The 17,140-nt window shown below is 42.4% G+C and overlaps 1 protein-coding gene and 1 long non-coding RNA gene across 2 annotated transcripts; both read right to left on the bottom strand.

The window, feature by feature from the left end:
* Window positions 1-715: 715 nt before the first annotated feature.
* Window positions 716-11,578, bottom strand: KCNG1 (potassium voltage-gated channel modifier subfamily G member 1). Its single transcript, XM_052787369.1, has 2 exons — window positions 7,575-11,578; window positions 716-7,074 (listed from the first exon to the last, which is right to left on the bottom strand). Exons 1-2 carry the CDS (start codon window positions 8,331-8,333, stop codon window positions 6,304-6,306), a joined length of 1,530 nt encoding a protein of 509 aa, XP_052643329.1. The 5' UTR covers window positions 8,334-11,578; the 3' UTR covers window positions 716-6,303.
* Window positions 11,579-12,735: 1,157 nt separating this feature from the next.
* On the bottom strand, window positions 12,736-14,698 carry LOC128141495 (uncharacterized). Its single transcript, XR_008235081.1, has 2 exons — window positions 14,580-14,698; window positions 12,736-13,897 (listed from the first exon to the last, which is right to left on the bottom strand). It is a non-coding gene; the product is annotated as an uncharacterized LOC128141495 (long non-coding RNA).
* Window positions 14,699-17,140: the final 2,442 nt, after the last annotated feature.

Here is a 17,140-nt window from a genome sequence, read left to right as displayed (position 1 = left end):
TAACAGAAAGATGAACATTATTACACTTGCTGACCACTTCACTTGCATGACTGAGAGCTGTAAAATTAGCTGTCTGGTTTTGGAAACAAATGGCCTTGGTTTTTTAAAAATTCTAATCTCCAGATGATGGCTGGGAAATACTTGCATTCCAGGTCAGTCACTTCAGCAGGCTAATTATTGTAGTTTACAGCCCTGTTTTTCTGGACCCACAATGAATGTAGGAATAAAATTATGACCATAATTAAGAATGGCTACAAAACTGCAGCCACTAAAAAGGGTACCCGATAAAGGAGAAGCTGAAACCTTAGCTTGACAGCGTTACATGTGTTTATGTGCCCTAGCTGACTTCAGTGTTGCACAAGGCTGTTCAACTCATGTCAGAAGGGCTAGAGGGATAATAAATTAATATTTATAAAGTGTAGCAAATATGCTCTAATTACCCTAATTGGCCTGCTATGTTTCCAGTTATGGCAGAACTTTACTTCTGTTCAAGTGACATTTGCTTCTGGATTAGTTCCTGCAGGCAAGGAACTTTCCTTACAGAAAGTAAAAACCCTGTTGGACAGGGCAGAAACATCCCCTGATATTACGATCCTGCAGTTTCTTCACCATGCTTTTGGCAGAGCTAATAGTATTCTTAATACCTTTAGTGATTTCTAGGGAGTATTTCAGAAGACACGAGATGCTGGAAAATGACAAAGAAAAACAATGAGCAAAAAGGGAGAAAGGTGTGGTTTTATTGTTAATAATTAATAGGCCAAACTGAACATTTTCAGTTTGGCAGCACAGGCAAAATTCTCCTTGACTTTATTTGTAGTGTAGAAATTTATCTTTATTTGTGGTGTATGATTTTACATAGTGACTGACAGCTGCCAAACAAGGTATCCTGTCCTAAGGACTTACACTCTAATGTTACAAGGCAAGACAGAACATGCACAGAGCTGAATTGATTCAGTGAAGTACAAGTTTTGGATCTTCACCTTCCTGTTTTTTATACGATCATTACTATGTTAGGAACACTGAGATCATTAGTAATGCCAAAATGGGATTGTTAAAATGCCACAGAGGAAGTGGTAAATGAGTGAGTGGGTAAATCTAGTGTTAAGTGTTTTCTGTTTTATCAATAGAACTTCTGAAGTGTATTTTTGTTGACAGGGGTGACATTCATCTGCTGTCATGAACTGTAGTTTCAAGCCTTCAGTTCTGTCTGGTTTCTCTGGTTGCACTCTTTGTGCCTATGGGATACCACAGTTCCACCATCTCAGAAGGCATTGTACTTGGGCTTTTTTTTTTTTTCCTGTATTTTTGGTACCCATATCATCTTTTGGATAAACAGATACTAAATTCACTGTCAAATCTTGCATAAGGTAGCCAACAGAACTATTAACACAGAAAAAACTGGCACATATACTATTGTAGCAACTACTGATAGAAATGAAAATCCTGAGTAATGAATGTGAAAATGGTGAAACTCTCTGACACCTGGGCCAGAGTTAACTGGTCAGGTTAGGGGTTAACGTCACTGACAGACATGTGAGCAGAGATTGATGTCACAGTCTTCAAAGTCACATTTGTCACTTTTTTGTTTAATTTCTGATTAAATGCAGTCAATTACATCTATGTAGGTTTAGGATTATCCAGTCCAGTTTTTTCAGCCTGTTGCAAATCCAAGAGAGGGGTGTGAAATTTTGTAGCTTTGTTATGAGAAGTATCTGTTCCTTTCTTCTTGTTTTAACTTACTAGTCTTTTTTCTCAGCTAAGCAAAAAAAAAAAAACAAAAAAACCCAGTAATTGTGTGGAACTAAACTATTTTACAGTCAGACATGAGCTGCCAAGAACTGTTCTATTTGCTGCTGTCTTATTGTTTCAAACTGACCCTGACCAAGAACAAGCTGATGTCTCTGGATCTGGATTCTTTGTGCTGCTTCATATTCCTTGGTCCCCACATACAGTGAGTGAGATGTGGAAAGGACAAGTAATGTGGAGTTAGTGCTGGTAGATGTTGGTGGTTCTGTGCAGCTGAAGAATAAGGCTCCAATTCATCTGTCCTAATATTGGCCTTTTAATGTAACACCTGAATTAGGGATCTAGTTCATTCTAGGCTCCCTCTGTTAAAAAATAAGAAATAGAGAAGACTATGTATCTCCCAGTGGTGATTCAGATCTTTTGACAAGGCCGCCTCTTCAGGCACTTTGGCAAGTGCCTAAAATGAATTTTTACTCTGAGTCTTAGTCTGTAGCCTCAAGGACTGTTTGAGTAGAAAGCTTTTGTTCACAGAGATTCATATGAAACTTTGGTTTTGGTTACAGAGGAGAGCTATAGCATAGGAATGAGAACCTTCTACAGCAAAAACTTTTGCTTTTGCATCAGCCTGAATACCCAGTTAAACTCTACCCACACAAGACATGAATGTATAAAGCATGCCAGTTTTCCTTCCCAGACATGCATCTGATGATGTGTGAATCCCTGATTCGGTTCTGCATGATTTTTTTAATTGTTTAATTGGACATTGCTAAAGACTCTGACTATTCAATGACACTACTAAAGCCTCCGACTATGGAAATCTGGAGTACAGAATTACAGTGGAAAAAATATAAAGGGACAAATGGAGGCAAGTCCTATGTATTCCCTAAAGAGAAATTTCCTTAAGACCTTGACCCGTAATGAATGTTGGTGTAATACAAATTATTCCAACTCACCTTGCAAATTATGTTCTTTGATGTACAGTTAGAGAAACCTTGTGGCTCTGTCTTCATTTATTAGTGTTGCACTCACCAAGTGATTTTTTTTCGCTTTTGTTATTGTTTTTGAGGAAGGAGGATGGAAAGATTTTGGAGAAAGTAATTTTATATACCACCTTACCTGGAAATTCTGTTTTTTTCAGGGATTTTTCTTTTTCTCAGTCTCCACAGATCCTTCATGTTCTTTTCTGAATCTGTTAGATTCTTTGGTTAAACGGTTAAAATATTTTAAAGTTATGTCCCAATTAACTGTGAGTGTGATTCTTGGGACAACATGCAAGAAAGAGGTTTCCCTATACAAGCTGCTCAATTGGTACCTAGGTTTTTCTATACTGAGATAATTTTCTTCCCTAATAAATGCTTTCTATTACAGCCAGCCTGCTTCAGCAAGCAATGCTCATAGCCCAAATCCTCCCTTAGCTGCCACTCACTTATATTGACCCCAGGTTGTCAAGCATGCCTATAGCACGTGCGACAGTCTTTCTATACCGTAAGAAGCACATGAAAATTAAAGGAGAGCCTAACACTTTATTAATCAAAATTAATACAGCTACTGCTGTTTGAATTCATACTGTACATATTACTGCAGTATACAGAGGATAATATAAATAGCAATGCAAGCCTATCTCTATTGGAGACATGCACCACTTTATCAGTGGCAATTCAAACAATTCTTTTGACTTCATAAAAGCACAAAGTGTTTTTATTGGAACTTTCTTGTTGACTGTACATGCTGTTAAAATGCAAAAAAGGAGTGATAGCTGACTTGGTAGCTGTCAGCTGTGTCACTGGAAACAGTCAGCTTTTGAATCAATCCATAATTTTCATGAATTTGACTAAAAATGCAGATAATATACTGTAAAGAGGCATAATCATCTTAGACCCTCAGCCTTCACAGTAAAAGCTGGAACACAGCATGTGGGTTTCACACTAATGTTGTGCTCTTAAGACTTATAGCTGGATTTATTTAGCACAAGGACTACAGTATGTATTGGCTCCTGTAAAACATAAGCAAGTTCGTTACAGTGATTCATAGTAAAACATGTTGATATGCTTACAAGTAACGTGTTGCCAAGTACAAAATTACATAGGGGTACATCCTGGATGGCTTATTTGTTCCTGGCTTAGGCAGAACTTGCAACAGGCAAGATGCTTTCACAAGTTTGCTCAACCAACACACGACTTCAGGGTGGTTTGGTTTTTTTTTTAATTTTTATTTTCTGGACAAGGGCTAGAATCAACCTGTAATTTTGCGATAAAAAAGTAAAGTGATACATGAAATAAATGAGCATTAACTTGATGTAAAGACATTGAGAAAATGGATGGACCTTCAGCGTTTATTAGCTAGCATAACATGGAAATAAGCTTAGGTTTTATTTGGTAAGTCTTGATTTCTCCTTATATTCACTTACAGCTTCTTATTTATGGCTCAGCCTGTCAAACACATTCTGAGATAAGCAACTGTTGCTCACAGGACTAACCTAATTACCAGTTCTTTCTATAACGAATGCTGACACAAAGGTATAAGAATGTATAGCACTTGTGTTGAAGCTAATGCTACAGATGATCAGTTTTGAAATTAAGAGTATTTTGGATGGAAAATGTGTCCCTTTTTTGTCATGATGTTCCTGTTTTTTGTCCAACTCTAATTAAAGTTGAAGAACAAGACTGAAAAGCTGGTTACATTCGTAGCTCTGGCACATAATTAATTGCCAAGAGTTTAGACTGGATATTTTAGCGCTCTGCAGTAATGCTCCATAGGCATATTTACCTACGACACGCTGAAGAATGCTAGAGTCCTAATTATGTGTAAAGTGCATTTTTTAAAATTTTGGAATTATTCTTTAAGAATATCAGAACACCTTCAAATTGTATTTGAAAAGAAAACCAGTGTAATGTGGGCTTGGCCAAACAGCATAGGCTGAGGAACTAATTCTATCTTTTTTGAAAGGACAACGTTTGTGTCCTTGGCTTTAATTTAAATCACAAACCGATCATGTATTCTGACATTTCTAGTAAGCTGCTCCACAAATGCCAATAAGCAATAGTAATTTTGAAAATTAGGATGGTGAATGCGATGGGAACTTCTAAAATTCCCTAGCTCTTAACTGTTAATAGGTAAATTTACCAAAAAAGAGGGGAAAAAACGGTGAAACGCTTCAGATTAGCTTTTCTTTACCTCTGAGCACATATGAAATCAAGTAAGTGGATTTAAATATTTTTTTAAAGTTCTGGAGTTTGTCTCCTGAGCTGTTATGCAAGCCAGTCTCATACCCTCTAAAATAAACGGGAGGTCTGTCATTAATCTCCATAGAAACCTGTGCCAAACCCGAGTGTCTCATTGACCCATGTGTTCCCACTGACTTCAGCAGGGGAACCTAGACCAAGACATACATGTGGATGAAGAATATATGGTTGTGTTTTGGGACCTTAATTGCTTTTTCATATCCTATTTAAAATTTTCTCCATTACTATGATGTCTGTAATGACGGCAAAGGTATAGTTAATTAAGTCTTAAGTCCCTCATTACTGAGGACAGTAAAGTATAAAGCTGTCAGTACCCCCCCACTCCATGACTCAAATGATATTTTCTTTTTTTCATCATTGGCAACTTCCCACGACCATGTATTTTCTGCTCCTTTTAAAGAACCAAATGCTGAATCTGAATGGATAGCCGCAGCGTCGATTTGCCAAGTAATGGTAGGGTGTCCCCTGGAAACAGGCCTCTTTTAATTCTGTTTCATATCTGAGGTAAAGTAAAAACATGGAAACAGATGGTAGGGAACGACTGGCATCTCATCATGCATATTTCATTTGATTTGCAGCTAGTAACTTCTTGATAATAATGTTAAAGGCTACAAAACTCGAAGACTTTGTTCCTGGGAATACTGCATTCAATGACATAGGATCAACACTGTAACTTCAATTAAATTTTGAAGCTGGTGAGCTATAAGTATTTACATCTTTAGCAAGGTTATGATACAAACAGCTCGATTCTTCTTTTCTGGTATGTTTAGGGCTGACTTAAAGAGAAACATACAGTTGCTATTGTGAATGACAAATCTTAATGTTTTTTTAAGAGCACAATGGGAAAAACATCTGTGGTTATTTCCATTACGCTCTAAGGCGTTTTACTGGGAGAGAATTTAGCCATTAATTTTGTTGTATTTACATTATTTATATACAAGAAGAACAAGAAAAATGGCAGCCTGTTTAATGATTATATACATTGTGATTTGGTTGGAAAAATGTGTATTACGAATGGCAAAACAGCCTGTCAGGTACATAATTATATATTGTTCTTTTTTTTTGCCAGAGGACTTTTAATTTCTAAAATCCCACTGTATGATCTTGGTGAAAGATCTGTCCTATACATTATACTGGGGGGGAAGAAACAGCATAATAATAGACTCCTTAAACCACATCAGTTCCTGGTTAATAGCTCCTTTTCTTCATTTTAATATGAGGGTTACCTTTGTAAAATGCTTCCGAAGCAAATTAGAAGGTGGCACCTGACACAACAAAACATTACTTGACATCAGGAGAAATAGTAACTTAAATTTCATTCATTGTCCCTAGTCTCAGAAGAGATACTGGGGAATAAAATATCACTCCCTTGTGACGCATTGCTTATCTGAGACTTTGGTTTTAATAAGAACTGTGCTCTCCTGTACATTATTCTTTCTTGTTCCTGCTTGAGCTCAATGTAGGAGCGTGAAAACGTGTGGAAGATGGAGGTGACTGGGAATGCCATGAGGAGGATGCCACTCAGGATGCTGCTGAGTGCCACCACTTGGCCGGGAATGCTTCTGGGAACCATATCTCCGTAGCCTACCGTGGTCATGGTGATGACAGCCCACCAGTAGCACGCGGGGATGCTGGTAAACTCCTGTGAGTCCGCCATCTCGTTCTCGATGACATACAGGAGCGGTGCGAACAGTGCGATGGCCACGCAGAGGAAGAGCAGCAAGAGCCCAAACTCCCGGGTGCACCTGCGAGCGGTCAGCCCCAGCGTCTGCAGCCCCAGGGAGTGCCTGGCCAGCCGCATGACGTAGAGAATCCTCAAGGCACGGAGAATACGGAGGACCAGACCTACTTTGTCCAGGTAGATGCTCCCAGAGCTGGGCTTTTTATAGCCCACTGAAGTGGTGTCTACTAGCAAAGTGATGTAGTACGGCAGAATGGCTATTATGTCTATCAGGGTTAACGGTCTCCGCAAAAATGCAAACTTGCTCTTTGCCTGGATGAATCTTAGCAGGAACTCCAGGGAGAACCACGCCACACAGACAGACTCCACAATGAAAATATTGTAGCACATCTGGGAACACTCGCCCTGCAGGAAAGAGGAGCGGTTTGTGATGGGCACTGGATAATAACTATTTTAGTTGGTACGGTGACAGGAAGAGAGGTTTCTGTGTTGTTTTTTTTAAACCCAAAATATTAAAGGAATTGAAGCTGTTGCTATGGGGAACACATTGACAAATTGGAACAAGTTAAATGCAAAACTTAGAAAGGAACTACTTATTCCACAGAAGATACTGCTTAGTAATTTCAGCTTTCTAAATAGCAAATAGAAAGCTTAACAAGGTAATAATATACAGTTGTACAGAAGAGTGCTCACTAACAACACTTTCTTTGGACATAAATCTTGATATGATTAATTCTCTTACACGTAATTGAACACAGTCGTGTAAGATTTCAAATATTCTTTGTGTTATTTTCCCCCCTCTAAAGATAGCTGCAAAATGCCCATTGAAATCAATACCATCAGACCTTGTAGTTGTTCTGCTCTTCCCAGGACGTACCATTTTCCATCTTGAAAAGCTAACTTACCTTTTCCTCCTCCTCCCTCAGGTCAGGCATGGTGCTGATGGATAAGTTCACCGCTGTAATAGTTACAAATAAAACAGACAAACAAGCAAACACCTTTCCAGGGAGGCCAGACTGGGGCCTTTCCACCATGTCTTGCAACTTTTTCATGCACAAGCCAATTTTTGTCTCCTCTACTGTTTCACCTGTTGTTTCATTTTCTACGAGGTCATCCTCCCGTTCATTTATTTCTGTAAACTCCTCCATTTTTTGCAGATATCTCCTTTTACAGCACCAGTCCAAGCTGTCTTCCTCAATTCCCCAGTAGAGCAGCTCCTCTTGGAAAGACAGTGCACACATCTCACGCAAGAGCCGAAGTTTTCCAACCCGCAAAAAGGTCAGGATTGTCCTGAATGCCCCTGGGTTGCGGTCGAAAAAGAATTCATTACATGTCACATCGTAATCATCACAGATGTTCAGAATGTCATCAAAGTTATTACAGAATTTTAGTTGTCCCAAACGTGTCAATGGGAATTCGTCAAGCGTGGTCCACGGGAGCAAATACTTAATGCCCCCTACGTTTATAATTATATGATGCTTCCGATCATCAGGGTGAAAGCCTTTCAGGAGATCCTCTTGAGGGTGAATTAGCTTGGCTCTTTGGTAAAAGACTCCCTTAAGGGTTTCTGTTTCTGGAAAGAATGTGTGGTTGAAGGAATTATCTGAAGCACAGCTCAGAGCACTATAGTCATAGTCGGAATTTTCTCCAGGTAGAAGAGTCATCTTGGAAGGTGACTTCACATCACTTCGCTACTTCTGCAAGTGTCTCTGGAACAAAAAACAATGTATGGGTGAGTGAATGAGAGGTTGTTTTCAAGTTTGGAACAAATGTAGTGATTGGAGCTCAGAAACATTTATGGCTGATAAAAACAATTGGAAAGAAAACAGCAGTGGCTGAGTATGGTCAGACGACCTTTCTGGTGAGGCTGGGTTTGTCCAGCTGGGTAGAACTGACTCTATCAAGGGCGGCTCCCTTGTTCAGGAGCTCTGCTCGGCATATTTATCACACTGGAGAGCTTCTCCTGTCTCAGATACAGAGGTCTCAGTGCCCAGTGGATATAGAGGGAAACCAGGAATAACTCCTGCATCTGGCAGGATACTCCTGGTTCAGAATGGAAGTATAAAAATTCTGACAGTATCACATAAGAACAGAATTCAAGTGTGTTTTGTAGGAAAGGAAATTGTATGTTTTTATTTAACTATTACGCTCAAAAATCCTAAGTATTTTAGTACCCATGCAGTATATAGAAAGAATCAGAAGTCAATTATGTTCTAATTCAGTACATGCACACTTCTAAAAAAGTTAGTACGAGACTAATTTCTAAAAGGCATATGGAAACAATTTTGGGAAAAAAACCCCACTTATACTGATGATCACATAAAATGTTTGTATAGGGTTTATATACATTTAATGACATGGCAACTCCCTTTTAATGGCCTCATTTACAAAAGAATGCAAAGAAATACATGATTTCTACACAAACATTGGAATATTATTTCAGTTATAACTGACACCCTATATGCAGTAATAGGTCTTTGTCCTTACAATGGATTGAACAGTAGCTGAGATCCAAGGTGACTGCCTTCACCTCTGATTACAGGAAACCAAAAAATCTTATGACTTTGAAAATCACGTTCAAATTCTGCCCACACAACACTAGTGTAAAGTCAGCGGAATGAAGTGACCACAGTGTTCAAATGGGTATAAAAAGCAGGTATGTTAAATGTTAAACCTTTTGCCTTCCTAACTCACTGCATTTTAAAAGTCAGACTGAAAGTCTGCTCATACACAGGAGAGTTGTACAGTACTGCTTCTAGATCTTCCGTCTGTACAGTCAGCTACCACTTAATCCGTGGAGTTCCTGAGTTTCATTTGATAAGAATATTTATTTATTAAGTAGATTGTACAAGCAATAGATATTAATTATGCACAAGTATTCTGACTTTCTAGCCTCGAGTTCACAGAAAAATAATAAATATTACACTTGATTGGCTTCAGTAGCAGTACATAGTTTTGTTCTTTTCCTGGGTGTACTCACCTCCCCTTTGATACGCACCCTGGGGATATATACCCCTGCTAGGGTGACTTCCTTAAACACAGAACTGCCGTTTTCAGAAGCTGAGGTTTATAAACCACATCAAGAGTGTTACATACCTATTATAGCAGAAAAACCCATGAATACACAACAGCAAAGTACTCAAAACACAGCTGCACGTCAGTTTAAGAGCAACAGACCTTCCTTGGTGCAAGGGGACTTACAATGCTACTTGCAATAAAATAATATCTCAGTCCTGCTCCTAAACTTCCCAGAGGGATTCCTCTGAACAAAGCAGTTCCTTACATACTCTTACAAACAGGTGGCCCCAGGTAAGCTTTGGATGGAGTGGTATTTCCTGATTCCTCACCTGTAATCCTCTTTAGTACAAAAGGAAATCATTAATTTACTTACCTTTAGGGCACGTGGATAAAGAAAGCCTACGGGAACATACAAGAATGGACAAGGCATGGTTCAGATCTCCAAGAGCTGTGGTACTATTTTCTGGCCTGAAGTAAGCAAAGAGGTAAGCTTTGTCATCTTGCTTCTATCACAAAGTGAGATCTCTATTACTGTCGCTGGTGACTTGAGAACAGCTATTTGGCAAGTAACCTATTCTCCATGCCAAAATCTTAACTCTGTTTAGCTTTCAGTGCCTTATCACTACATACTTGCTTGTATTGCTGAGTTGCTCTGTCTTTGCTCCAGAGTTATGACTCTGGAAATCCCTGCGGCAGGGGATGGGCAATTCTGAAACTCCTCTGGAAGTAACAGTGGGTGCAAACAATGACAAAATCCCACACGCCTGCACTCAAATAAACTTCCAATCGATTCTGGTTTGCCTCTTGCCTCAAGAAAGACTGAGCGAAGACCTGCTGACCTGAATGTCTTTTTTTCAGAAAGAACATTAACACAAAATATAATTGTATTAAAAAGTCCCATTCTAGGAAATTCTAGGCAATACTGGGATTATCAGTGGAGCTTCATGACGGGTGATGGCACTCTGCCGTTGCCCACTGGAAAAGCTTGCAGGACTCAGATAAATGAAGAGATCTGAGGAGAGGGATAGCTGGCGCAGATAGTGCTAGAGCATGTTGAACAGAGGAAGTCCGGAACAGCTGAACTTGACAATTACCCTGACATGCAGTCCCATCACGTGAAGCACTCCTAATGACCTCGGAGCTGGTCTTCTGTTAAAGCATTCCCAAGATACCACCAGTAGAAGTAATGCCACTGGGAGTTCAAGCTATAGGTTTGATGTGGGCAAACAGGGCTACCTGATGTATGTTTATGTAGGGCTCCTTAGAGCAACTGTTGTTTTATTTAGAAACAAGCATACTCCCCTCTGCCTCGACTATGTCTAAGGCAGTGCTGGCCCAAAGAGAATAAAGATTATGGCTGATATAAGACTACGGATAAATACGAGCTGTTAACCGTTTTCCCTTCCGTAATACCAGATGATGTTGGTTAGCAACAACTTATCCTCTGAATCTCAGCCAGGAAAAATGAGGAGGCAGCTCATCTCTGTCACTGGTTTGATCTCCCACCGCATCCATTATTGACACAATGGGAAGAAATGGGGAGAGGGAAATGTAAATGTTCTGCGTGTGTCAGACACACGCTGTAACCCTGAGGCATCAACGGTGAAACAACAGGGCAAAGAAAAAAGAATTACTTTCTTTGCTTCCAGCTTCTCAACCTGTGCAAGACAATAAATTGGGCAAATTAATCCCCTGTGTAACACACTGAATGACTGCAGCTATAAAAGGTGGCTCCTTCTTTTTCCACAACCAGAACTGGCAAGCCCACAGATCCCACATAGGCAGCTATAGTATCTGATACCGTATGTGTGTTATTTACATGGTCTGTGCCTCAGATAGATACACAGTGCATCATATCTAAGGGGGAAGAATAGGAGGAAATAAAGGATAATAGAAAAGATGGCCTGACTTGAAGGAACGGGCTTTAAGATGGGAGAGATCTAACTAATGGATGGGTTTTTTTGCTATTGAGCTTAAAAAACAAGCAAACTGTTTTATTCATACATTGCAGACTGATGACATTGGGGATGGCTGCAAGAAATGTGTTAAGGATTAAAGACAACACACTGGAACATAAGGTCAGACAAACACATTAGCCTATAGCAACAATTTTCCCAGCAATTAAACAAGATGAACTTTAAGAATATGCTGTAACAGTAAAATCCTCAAATAAAACTGCTCTGGTTAAGTAAGGTCCAATGGTAAAATCCCTCCTTGTCTGAGATGATAGTATTCTGCCCTTTGAATGCTTGGGAGTTAGTGAAGCCCAGTTCATCTTTCCAGTTCCCCTGCTGATAATGTGTTCTCATCTTGGGCAAATCACTTCTCTCTGAGCATCATTTCCTATTTTGTTTGTAAGCTTACTGGGGCAAGAACTGTCTCTTACTACATTATACAATCCTGATCATTGTTCTGGCTTCTAGAAACTACGGTAATGCAGAATCACTGGCCCATAGCAAGGGCTCTTGGTGACTCTAAATGGTGTGGTGTGCATGTGAAGCAAGATATAACATCTTTTCGAAAATCTGTCTTGCACAAGATGATATTCTTATCCATTATGCCTGGTGAAGAAATCGAATTAGAAATCTGTACTGCCCTTACTTCCAGCCAAAATTCAGGAAGGGTGCCAGACTTCTAGACAATGGGGAAAGAATTATTAAAGATGCCCTTCTGAGGGAAAGAAATAGAAATCATGAGTAACATGCTAAAATTCCACTGCAAGTGTCGTTCCCCCCCCCCCCCCCCCCCCAGTGTCCTCTGCAGTATTTTGCATTCTGCAGTGCATCTCTGATGTAATCAGGGCTCCTGCAAGGAGTCCTGATACTGCTCTGTGATGCAGACAATTCAAAGTTGCGCCTGGATGATAACAAGCATGCAAGGAAGATGCATAACTCCCGCCTAGACTCTCCTATCAATTCCAGTGTCTGGAAATTGTCTCTGTTCTTTTTACCAGTTGTAAATTAAGTTAAAAAAAAAAAGTTTCAGATTTCAGTGCAGGTTGAATATGAATACAGTGATTTTTTGGAAAGAATTCCATAAGAACCTGCCTTACAGTTTAGTGATCCTTCCTCCTTTATTCTTTCCTTAGTTAAAACAAGCAGTATTTTCCAGCAGTGTTAAATTCAGCTATCTTCTGACATACGATTTCCATACTGTATCAACACTGGCAGGGTACCCTCCTGAAATACTTCAAGCTATACTCATGCAGCTCTTTACATAGTAAGAACCGATCTCAAACTTCAACTCTGCTTGCAAAGTGAACTTCCAGCCAAATCAAAGTAAAACTTATAAAGGTCGATGTATAATATGAAACAAAACCATCCTGAAAAACTTATAATCTGAAAAAATACGCTCATCTCTGTATATTGCTCTCCTTGATCTGGACAGTGTTATGCTTTTTGTCATCTTATGACAACCTACAAACTGAACTATGACAAATACGTTACTCAGTGTTTGTTTTTATAAAGCTGAGCCTTATTCTGCTGATAATAATCAGAAGTGAAATAACTTTGCAGATAACTTACATCCCCAGGAGAATGTTCTGAAATACATTAGAACTAATAACTATAGTTATTATCGTGCTGTGAAATATATTTACGTCAACAAATTTTAGTAAGTCACATCCAAAACAATCTCTTAAACATCTTTTTAAGAAGTAAAGGATTTGTCATTTATTTGTATAGGTACATATTTTGCCACTGAAATGAAGAGATACGTAGTCACGGAAGAGTTATTTTACGCGTGTGTCCGTCCCGTGTCCCCCCCCCCCCAAGTCTTTTCCAATGAAAAAAAATCTGCCAGAAATACATTGCCTATCAAGAATAGTTAACTTGATGCGTTAGTTGCCAACGAACAGAAGCCAGTAAATAGATCAATACAAAAGACATCTCTTAATTATTTCAAAATTAAAGCTATAAAGGACCTTCAGATCAGGCAAAGAAGAAGAAATTTGAAACACAAGCCTCCATACTGCGCTGTGCAGACACAGGACTCGGGGAGAGGGAGAGCCGGGAAGACCGAGCATCACAAACCCAGCCCGATGGATCAGCCTCGACAGCCGCCAGCCACCTCCGCCACAGGACAGGAGCAAGCCAGGAATCAGCCGAGCGGCCCCCGTCGCCAGCCCGACCGCCTCCCGCTGCCGGCAGCAAAGGCAGCCCGGGGTCGGGAAGAAAGGACGGCACGGGGGGACTGTGCCTCTCTTCCATCCCTGCTGCGGGAGAAAACCTGTTGCTACAACCCGTGCACGGACTCGCACGACCCCCCCCCCTCCGCCCCCTCCCCGCCACGCACACACCCCCCACCCCACCCCCTCCCCGGGAACCCCCTCCCGGGCCGCCCCGGCCGGCCTCTCCGCCTCCCGCCGCCGGCCGATGCCCGCAGCCCCGCGGCTCCCCCCTCGCCCCCCCCCGCCGCTGCTACCGGTCCCCCCGGGCACCCGCCGCGCCGCGGCCCCGAGCCGCTCCCGGAACAAAAGTTCCCTGGAAACTTGCCTGCAAGTTGCCCGCGGCGCCGGGCACCGAGCGCGGCCGCCGGGAGCCCCGCGGCGGGCGGCGGCCCACCTCCCCCCCCCCCCCCCCCAACCGCGGCGTGGGGGTCGGCGGCGGCGCGGGGCCGTGCCGTGCCTACCGCGCTGCGCCGCCGCTGCGCTGCGCGGTGCGGCGGCGGGGGCGGCCGCGGAGGGGAGGCGGGAGGTGTGGGGGGGAGCGGGCGGCGGGGCCCCGACCCTCCGCATGGCGCGGCGGGCGGAGAAGCGGCGGGGGAGGCTCCGCACCCCGCGGAAAGCCCGCGGCCCGCCCCGCGCGTGTGCGTGTGCGCGGCCGGCAGCGGAGGCGGTGAGCGGAGGGTCCCGCGGAGCGCTCCTCGCGAAACGCCCGCGGGCACGGGCTGACCTGCCGCCGGGGACGGGGGGACGAGGAGCCCCCCGGCGCTCCCCTCCGCGGGACCCGCTTCTCCCCAGGAGGAACGGCGGGCCGGTACCAGGAGGCCGGCGAGCCTCGGTCCGCGCCCGCGGTGCTGGGGGCCGCGGGGGGGGGGCCGCCGGGGGGGCCGCCCGCCGCCTCTGCCCCGCCGTCAGCCCCAAAGGCGGCTCCGCGGGAGGGGCTGGAAGCAGCGGGCTGCCCACAGGTGGCATCCCGGGCCGCCACCGTCGTCGGTAAAACTTCTGGTGCTTTTTCCCGTTCCGCGGTGATTGTATTTATTTTATTTTTTGGTCGGAGAAGTGGCATCAAAAGTGTCCGTTAAAGCATGAATCGTAACACATCCTCCCCCCCTCCCCGGTCCATAGCAATGACTCCGGGAGAGCTAAAACTGTGCTCTATCCCTGTGGCACCCTTGCAAAGTACAGTGACAATTAACACACTGGTATTATTGGTTATCAGAGACGCGGAGAGCATTCCATATCTCTACTTTTTAATGAAATTTGTTTGACATCTGGGTGGAAGTTCCTCTGTGTGGATTTAATCTCCGTTTTAAAGCAGCGAATTAAATCTCGGTGCCAGGGTTAAGGAGACACCAGCAGCTTAAGCTCCGTCACAGACTAAAGTGCAAACCACTCCCATCCCGTGTGCTGCTGTCCCCCGGTGGGTCCGGATAATGGTGATAATGGTACTTCTGGCCTCTGATTTCTCTTACCTGCTTAGGCACTGGTTTTAGAGGGGATTTCCTGCAGATGAACTCCTGCACCTCCATGCAGGATGGGGACAGTCACCTCTAAGCTCAGTGGGACGTGGAGGGGCTGTCTCTTATTATCAGCATTGTGCACTTCACCCGGAGCAGTGGGGGGGGGGGTCTCATTTCAAGTAAGGTCCTTTGTTGCTATGGTAATACAAATGAAAAACCTATACTACTCTAATTTTAGTAAAATACCTCTTTTTTTCTAAACTAAATTGGACTGTGGTTCAGAATTGTGTGGGCATACAGAAATAGTCATGCTGATATTCTTCAACCGTAGCTGTTAAACAGCAGTTGTGTAGCGGGCTGTCAGCAACTGTGGCTGTGGGCAACTTGGGTTTCTTTTTCCCTGATATTGCACATGATTTTTATTTGACTTTGTAAAGGTTTCTTAGCATGGCGCTCAGCCTTTATCTGCAGAAGGGAGGTAATGGGTTTTATGGACCACAGTGCCACGTATAAAGAGTTTTGGCTTTTGTATAACAGTCGGTAAGAATCTTGTTAATGAAAGCCTGTCTTTTGAAAGCCTTTGCTGATAATTGCTGTCAAAGAGGAAGGACACATCAAGTAGGATCTTGCAGGGAATTATCTGGGAACGGTTTTGGTCAGTGTTTTCTGTAATAACTTGGGTGATGGAATGGAGGGCACTTTTACAACATTTGCAGTGATTCCAACCACAGAGTGCAAGGCTGAGATTTAAAATGACCCTGATATACTGCAGACCCAGTCTGAACTCAACACGATAAAATTCTAGAAGAAAAATTATGTAGTGTGCCACATAGGAAGGAATATCGCATGGCAAATGAGGACTATTAGTTAGGTAAAAATACTGCGGAAGAGAATCTTGGGACTATAGTGGATCGTAGACTGTGCAGTGCTGCAAAATATTCATGTTGCTCTGAGCTCTAGTAACAGGAGGATCATATGTAAGACATCGGAGGGCGTTATTTCTGTTCCATTTAGTACTTGTCAGACTTGGCTGAAGCACTCTATCCAGTTTCAAGCATTACACTTACTCTTAAAGAAAGATGTAGGCAAACAAGATAGGACAATAGCAACAAAAACTATAAGAGGCTTAGGAAATGTAAGGTAGAAGGAAAGATGGAATTTGATTATTTGAAGAAAACACAACGTAAGGACGTGGCAACTGTCTTCAAATGTATAAACACATTTGTAAAGATGACAGTAAACAGTTGTTCTGTGACCACCAATGGTAGGATAAAAAGCAATTTACTGAAGTGCAATTACGGAGGTTACTTTAGATATCAGGAAAAAAACCAAACAAACCAGACAAAGCTATTACCATGTGAGTAGCTGGAATCTAAGGAGGTTGTAAATCTGTTCAGCGAAGATTTAAAGAAAAGGTTAGATAAACACCTATCAGGACTGGCCGTAGCATGCGTGACCATGCCTCAGGGCAGGGGAGAGTCTCAGTGATCTGAGACATTTACCAGCCCATATTCCTATGATTTCTGATTGTCCAACAAACTACAGCTACCCTTTCAGCAACAGGCACAGCAGCACAGCACAAAAGGAGAGCTCGTTACCAGCCCATATGATTAATGCAGTGGTTTTACTATTTAATAAATCACATCAGACTATGCTATTTGGATCTCTCATCTCCGTGGAGCAGCTCATGGAGACAGAGAGAAAGCAGAACTATCCATTGCAAGTAAGCAGCTTTCAAATCTGGTTTTGAGCAATAATGACTCAAAATCGTTACTACTCCATGGTCAGGGTAAATATAAATGTCCTGCAACTTGCTTGGTACTCACTGTAG

Source organism: Harpia harpyja, chromosome 1 (assembly GCF_026419915.1).
Source record: "Harpia harpyja isolate bHarHar1 chromosome 1, bHarHar1 primary haplotype, whole genome shotgun sequence".
Lineage (NCBI taxonomy): Eukaryota > Metazoa > Chordata > Aves > Accipitriformes > Accipitridae > Harpia > Harpia harpyja.
The sequence above is the reverse complement of the archived record's forward strand: the minus strand, read 5'-3'. Positions and strand labels throughout refer to the sequence as shown.

Excerpts from the sequence above, each read along its gene's own strand:
- KCNG1 (XM_052787369.1), bottom strand. The coding sequence starts at position 8,333 with ATGACTCTTCTACCTGGAGAAAATTCCGACTATGACTATAGTGCTCTG. Across the intron at positions 7,075-7,574 it reads TGAGGGAGGAGGAGGAAAAG|GGCGAGTGTTCCCAGATGTG; the intron begins GTAAGTTAGCTT and ends TCTTTCCTGCAG.